Source organism: Quercus suber, unplaced genomic scaffold, assembly GCF_002906115.3.
Source record: "Quercus suber isolate HL8 unplaced genomic scaffold, Cork oak 2.0 scaffold_61, whole genome shotgun sequence".
Taxonomy (NCBI): Eukaryota; Viridiplantae; Streptophyta; class Magnoliopsida; order Fagales; family Fagaceae; genus Quercus; species Quercus suber.
In genome coordinates this window covers 1,545,645-1,552,868 of record NW_027069526.1, presented here as the reverse complement: position 1 = coordinate 1,552,868, position 7,224 = coordinate 1,545,645, and the positions used below count along the sequence as shown (strand labels likewise).

The following is a 7,224-nucleotide window of genomic DNA, read 5'->3' as shown; positions in this document are numbered from 1 at the left end:
CAACAATCACAAGTAGTTGAAAATGAAATAAATAAAAGTTTTGTAAGAAATAAAAAGTAGAAAAAAGAAAAAGAAAAGAAAAAAAAAGATACTCGACTTTGTTAAACTCAAGTACTATAAAGAAGTACTAGATTTTCGTAATATCAAGTACCATATTACTTTTTTAGTTACACAAATTTTAAGTCAACAGTGTCACATTAGCAACTCACCTAAGAACTCGAATTCACGAAATTCGAGTATTATTTTAAAACTCAATTTTATGAAATTCGAGTACTAAAAAAAGTAGTAGATTGATAAATATTTTCAAAATAGTACTAGTTTGTCACAAATTTTACCAAAACGTGATATTTGGCTATTTTCATCCAAGAATCACAATGAGAAATTTAAAAATAAGGAAAAAATTAGGAAAGAAAAGTACAGAGAATAAAAAAGTGCAGAAATGTGACGAAGAAAGTGGAAGATTACGCTCAATGGTGACATATAGATTAAAAGATTAAAAGATTAAAAAGTCGGAAAAAGAGCGGACTATAATAACAGTAAAGATTTCTTAATTGCAATATTGGAAAAAAGAGAAAAGAAAAAAAAAACATTACAACCTTCACGTTATCTTTGAACAAAGACCATAGTAGTAGTTCAAAGCAAGAAACATAAAAAGAGCTTATGGTCGGTGGTTGCAACTTGCAAGATTTTACTAGACAATACTAAAAGATATAAAGAGAAGGCCTAATTAAACCGGAGCAGTTCTAATGTGGTGACCAGTATGCTGTGATAACTCTATTGCGTCTCCATTTTCTTCCTCAGCTTCACCAGACATTTCCTCCAATGATCTTCCATTTGATTCAGGCACCAAGAAAGTAAATACCATTCCAAGGAAGTTGACCACACCCAGAATTATAAGTGTATTTCTCACTCCAATAGCCTTTTCTGCATACTGAAATCCAAATGCACCAACCATTGCCCCAGCTTTTCCAGCTGCGGCTGATATACCATGACATGTAGACCTCAGCCTTGCTGGGAAAATCTCGGCTGGCACGACGAATGTGGTGGCATTTGGACCAAAATTGGCGAAGAAAAACGTTAGGGAATACATCACAACAAACCCAATTCGGTTGGCTTTTAAGGTCCAATGGTGGTAAGGAATGGCCAAGGCAAACATGAAGACAGTCATGAAAAAAAACCCCATCAATTGGATTGCAAATCTCCCAATCCTATCAATGAATGCCACAGTAAACCAATATCCTGGCACAGTGCTGCAGAGAGCTATAAGAGTCTGTGCTCTGGCAATTCTGAAAACCTCATCAAGGGCACTCATTTCCTTTGCCTTTGGAATCCAACCAATGGCAGTGAAAATATCTTTCTGAAATAAGTTCTGGCTGTAGAAAGCAATATCCAACAAGAACCAAGTAGATGTGGTTCCAAGCAAGTGAAGCCCATGTCGGCGAAGAAATTGCTTTGAGAACAATCCGAAATCATTTCCTTTGACCTCAGTTTTTTCCTGTTCAGCTCCCAATTCAACCTGCAGAACTTTGGACATATCAGCAGCTGCCTGTTTGGCATTCTTGGCAACCAAAGCAGTATATCGAGCTGTTTCGGGCATTTTCATGCGCCAATAATAAGTAAGCAGGGCTGGGATTGCACCAAACATCACAATTATGCGCCAGACATAATCAGCTTGTGGACTAGTGGAGCCAATTGGGTCATCTTTATAAGGCAAGGCAGGGTATTTGGCCTTGAAAGCTGCAGAAATAATGATAGCAACCATTCCACCAGCCAAAATCCCAAAACCTTGCATTGCAAACACTGCAGCAATGAAGGCACCACGAGTCTTCTTATTGGCATACTCAGACATTATAGTAGCAGAAAGTGGGTAGTCACCACCAATGCCAAAGCCAAGCCAGAACCTGAAGAAGCAAAGTGTAGCCATGACAGCCTTGGCATCTTTGCCAAAGGAAAGGCCGGAGGCAATTGAGCAAATCACCATGACCATGAGAGTCAGTCCATAGACACGTTTACGGCCCATTTTATCACCAAGCCAACCAAAGAAGAGTTGGCCTGTAAGGGTACCACAGAAGGCAACACCATTGACAGCAGCAGAGACATTTGAGGGCAAAGAGCCTGGATCAGGAGAACCTTCCTTGTAGTAGTACAAGCGGCCCAGCAGTTTTGTCACTAGAGAGATGCAAAATAGATCATATGCATCTGTGAAAAAGCCCATCCCAGCAATCACAATGGCCGTGAAATGGTACAATTGTGTTTTCGCAACATCAAGAGCATTGAGCACTTCCATTTCCTTAGCCATGACTGGTACTTCTCAGTTCTCACAATCTCTTGCACCTGTTCAAACCCCTTCACTCCTTATCCTGAAGAAAAAAAAAAAAACGAAAAAGAAAAAGAAAAAGAACAAAGAGAAGAAGAAAATATCAACCCACATATGACAAACAAAAGTATAAACATAAAACATGTGACCACAAGAGTCAGTCGGCGAGTTGACAGCCGAGTGTGGACTGTTAGACTCGTGTGTTGTGACCTGTGACTGTGATTGTGAGACAATTACAAACATAAAATAAGAGGTAATTGAGAAGACGACAAAAAAAGGGCAGATATTTTTCCACTGCTGTAGAATTCAAATTTAAGGGCCATATGACTAAGAAAGAAACAAGTGATGAGTGACAGCTCGAAGAAAATAAGCCTTTTTAAATTGGCTCGGGACAGAGGAAGCTCTTATATATATATATATATATAATTTTTTTTTTGGTAAATGGGCATAGGAATTCTTTTTTTTTTTTTTTGGGATAAGCGGGCATAGGAAGTCCTGAGTCGAAAGGCAATGCCACAATTACAATCTATGATGAAAGCAACTGCTAAAACATTAGTTGCAGCACCTCAAATCAAGGAACACATTGATTATCATAAAGTTTTTCTTTTATATATATATATATATATATATAATATCTCGCGTGCAACCGTCATTGTCCTACGCCCATAGTACAGTTAGGTAAACCATGGGTACCACCAGCTCGAACTGAAGCTCGAAAACTCCGAACCCACACACACCCAAAGCTTTATTAGTTTCTGAGACTTTCAGAAATTGCAATTACAGTATTCATGAGAACTCGAACCTGAAATCTGGTGAAGCCTCAACAGTCACCTACCAGTTATACCACACCCACTGGTGGTAGATATATAAATATCTATATATACATCTCGGAGGCATGAGCCGTTCAAATCATGGTTTAGACCAAACTGTTTCTGACTACTCTTTAAAGTACAATCTTCCTTTAAAAAAAAAAGTAAAATCAGCATTCTTATTTTAAAAAATTTTTTTTTTAAATACTTGTTGCACCTTATTATCTATTTTATATTTTATTATCAAATTTATTAAATTTTTTATTGTTTATTTCTTTTACACGTAACAACCACCATCTAATTTCTCCCTTCACCCTCATAAATGCAAAGAAATAATAAAAAATTATTTTGCTTAAGCAACAATGTCTCTTAAATTTGAACAAGCACGGTAACAAAATCCTATTTTACATTACCGGTTGATGATTTGATGGTGGTAGTTTTTGGCTTCATCAGCTATATTTAGTTCTTATGCTATTTTAGCATACTTGATGCAAATGCTTATTTGCAACTTTCATTAGAGATAAGATTAGATGAAATAATTAGCTTATGGAAAATGGAAGGTCCCCACTGATGGAAACTAGGAAAAGCTATGCATATCATACAGCGAATATGGTTACTGAAACCAGAGGCAGACGACCCTGAGCTCTAACCAAGAAGACAAAGGAAATTAGTGAAGGACCAGAAAATCCCACTCGAGGAAATTTACACGAAAGTTATACGGTGATAAGTCCAATTCAAGTTCATAACAACATTCTTCTCAAAATAAAAACAAAAAGAGTGTTCATAACAAATACATATAATAACAATTATATATATATATATAATAATTTAATTAATAGATAATTTAAAACAATTTTAATAAACAACTTTAAAATTTTTTATCAACATTTATAATAAATTAAAAAGGCTGTTAAAATACATATATATATATATATATATTTTTTTTTTTCTATAAAAATTTTCTGATATCATTATCTTTTCCTATAAAAATTTTCTGGTTTACTAACAACATTTCATATATATATATATAACTTCTAAATAAAGTATAAATAAAGAAGGGAAAAAGCCTTAAAAGGATATTCCTAATTTTTTTATATTATTTATTAATAAATACTAAAATATATAAAAACTTTCTGATTCATTATTTCTTTTCCTATAAAAATTTTCTGGTTTACTAACAACATTTCCATATATATATATATATATAACTTCTAAATAAAGTATAAATAAAGAAGGGAAAAAGCCTTAAAAGGGATTATATTCCTAATTTTTTTATATTATTTATTAATAAATACTATAAACACATTCATTAACTAGAACCAGGAAAAAAAAATCCCATCCACTGATTCTAGTACTTTTTATTTATTAAGAATTTGGTGGAACAGGTTAAATATGAAAGGTTCTGGAAACAAAACAATAAATGATATAGGACAGGTAGCTAAGAAATTATCATGCCCCTAGAATCAAAACAGGAAAGAAAAAAACATCTCGTGAGAAAAGTTTCTTTAATTTTCTTACCAACCAAATAGAAAGGAGAGGAAAAAGAGAAATAGAAAGAAAACCCTGGAACCTCCTGAGCAAGAACAACTACAGTCTGCAGACCTACCATTCTCTTCTAGAATTACCTTATTCCCCATTCAGAAAACAAAGAAATTCTTGATTTTTGAATTCCCTTCTTTTTTAGGGGATCTTTTGAACACTGGACATAAAAGCAAAGAAAGGGCAACCAAACACAGCAATTTTAACCCGCTATATATCTACAGAGATTAACGATATGTATTTTTGAGTAAATCTTATGAAATATACCTCTAGTAAGCTAATAAAGAACGTTTTAAAAGCTCATGTGAAATCCAAGAACATTAAAACATTGCGGCCCCAGGAAACAAAACAAAAACAGGTCAGGTTTTTCAATATGGCCCACTTGAAAAGCAGGACACACACTACCTTCAGAAAACTAAAATGAAAAAGAAAAAGAAAAAAAAAGAACCAGCAACCAAATATTGACAAAGTTTTATATGAAATCATTGAGGAAATAAATACCTTACTGTTACTGTTAACTGAGAGAACAGTGATCCTCTGCCTTCTCTACCTATCCTTTCACGCACAGGAACACATAGTTAATGCAAGCTCCAAAGGAAGAGAGACAAAGGGAAAGAAGAACAAGAAGATGACGAAGAAGAAAATAAAGTTAAACGTTATGACTTACGAGTAGTATTAAAAAAGTGAGTATAAACGCTTATATAAATTGGTCAGTGAGAGTTTACAGTTCAGAACAGAGGAGAGAGAAAGAGAGTGTGTATTGGAAAGAGTAAACGGGATATAGAGGGAAGACCGGGGAAGTGTACGTATTTAAAGAGAAATTTCTAGGAACTACTAAAGTGGTGATCCAATTCTTTCGACTAATAAAGTGCTATTACGTATGGAAATATGATATAATTTAAAGATTTATTATTATATTTTTTATGCTAATTAGGAAGTTAACTTATACACTTGTATTGATGGTACCATTTCATTAGTTAGAGTATCATTCCGACAATACTTTCGATGAGTCTAATAATTTTTTTATTTAAAGACCCTTGCTTAATGCACTAACGTGAGTAAAATGTACAGTAGTAAAAATGAATTTATCAAGCATATTCTCCGATTCTTACTATTGTAAGAGTGGACTATCTCTTGGATAAAGATTAAATTCAGTACTCTTTTGTATCAAACCCGTTGAGGTATGGATACCAATAAAATATTTGACACCTATCAGAATGGAAGGTGATTACCAATCACTATGCTCCTTGTAGTTCTCTTTTGACTCTTGTTTTGACTCTTGCTAACAAGTCATTTTAATCTTTGTTAAACATCACTTTTGGTCCCTAATGTTTGTTCAATTTTTCAAATATTAGTCCCTAGAATTTCATAAGTAGCAATCAAATCATTGAAATTTGTAAAATGATCCAAGTTACTACTTAAGTTGAACAAACTTTAAGATATCTGTGATTTGGCTTGCATAATTTTTTTTTTTTTTTTTTTTTTAAAAAAGAGAGAGAAAAGAAAAGAAAAAGAAGAAGATCAGTAACAAATGCAAATGATTCTCAAAAAAAAAAAAAAAAAAAAGTAACAAATGCAAATAATAATATTTTTTTAATTAAGTTATATCATGGTGAAGTTAAACATAAATAAACAATTGACGTTTTCGAGTCCCCAAGTCTATTGTAATCATGCAAGACTTTGAATAATGGACAATGAGATAATGTTTTATATAATTATAATGTAAATGAATAATTTTAATATCAGCTTTAGCGGCCTTGTATCATGATGATTCATTATTATAATTGAATGAATGTTTCTTTTTTTTTAAAAAAAAAAAAATCAGACATTTTCCTTTAAAAAAAAAATCAGACATTTTCATACTTATTTTGTTATAATTATCAGTCACTTTCACTTGAATTTATTATTTTTTCTTCACTATTTATAATCAATCATATAAGAGATAAAGTTGAATCAGATATTGAACTTGGACCAGATATAATCATTTCTTCAGAAAAAAAAAAAAAAAAAAAAGAGGGTGGTTATGATCCATGACAATGATAATATATAAAATTGAATAATATAGCATAGAGGAATAGGACGAATAATTAATGGGCCACGCGGTGGGCTCTATCTACAATGTGTCAGTAGAATTGGGCCCACGCGGCTTCAACTGTGATGGGGAAAGTCCAAGTCAACCAGTCGTCGGAATACAAATGCTGACTTTGAGGAAGAAGAGCAAGAACGGCAACCCCCTTTGCCTTTGGCCCATATACCCTCATTTATTTGACAAGTGTCGTGCCTACCTCGGTGGGTTGGTTAATGTTGTCCCTTGGGGTTGGGGATGAGAAAAACTGGATGCTAGCCTCTGCTAGTGGATGGTCTAACTCAAATCCCATGGGCCATGTTGTGTGAGATTCTAGAATCTTTATACCAACCCAAGGGTTTAAATTAATTCTAATCTTAATTCTAATCTTATCTATATAATAATTAATAGCCGAAACGTTTGACCTTTTGTTGACTACGTCTCATTGCGCCACGTGGCTACGTAAATTTATGCCACACAACTACATTTAAAAA

At 33.5% G+C, this 7,224-nt stretch overlaps 1 protein-coding gene across 3 annotated transcripts; it reads right to left on the bottom strand.

Moving 5' to 3' along the window:
- Positions 1-531: 531 nt before the first annotated feature.
- On the bottom strand, positions 532-5,492 carry LOC136067164 (low affinity inorganic phosphate transporter 1-like). Of its 3 annotated transcripts, none has more exons than XM_065772644.1 (3): positions 5,333-5,492; positions 5,167-5,220; positions 532-2,360 (listed from the first exon to the last, which is right to left on the bottom strand). In XM_065772644.1, the coding sequence occupies exon 3, from the start codon at positions 2,297-2,299 to the stop codon at positions 728-730; it is 1,572 nt and encodes a 523-aa protein (XP_065628716.1). In that variant the 5' UTR covers positions 2,300-2,360; positions 5,167-5,220; positions 5,333-5,492; the 3' UTR covers positions 532-727. The 3 variants fall into 3 exon arrangements, with proteins under 3 accessions (XP_065628716.1, XP_065628715.1, XP_065628717.1); XM_065772643.1 differs by having other exon boundaries at positions 5,167-5,215; XM_065772645.1 differs by lacking the exons at positions 5,167-5,220; positions 5,333-5,492 and adding an exon at positions 3,120-3,234.
- Positions 5,493-7,224: the final 1,732 nt, after the last annotated feature.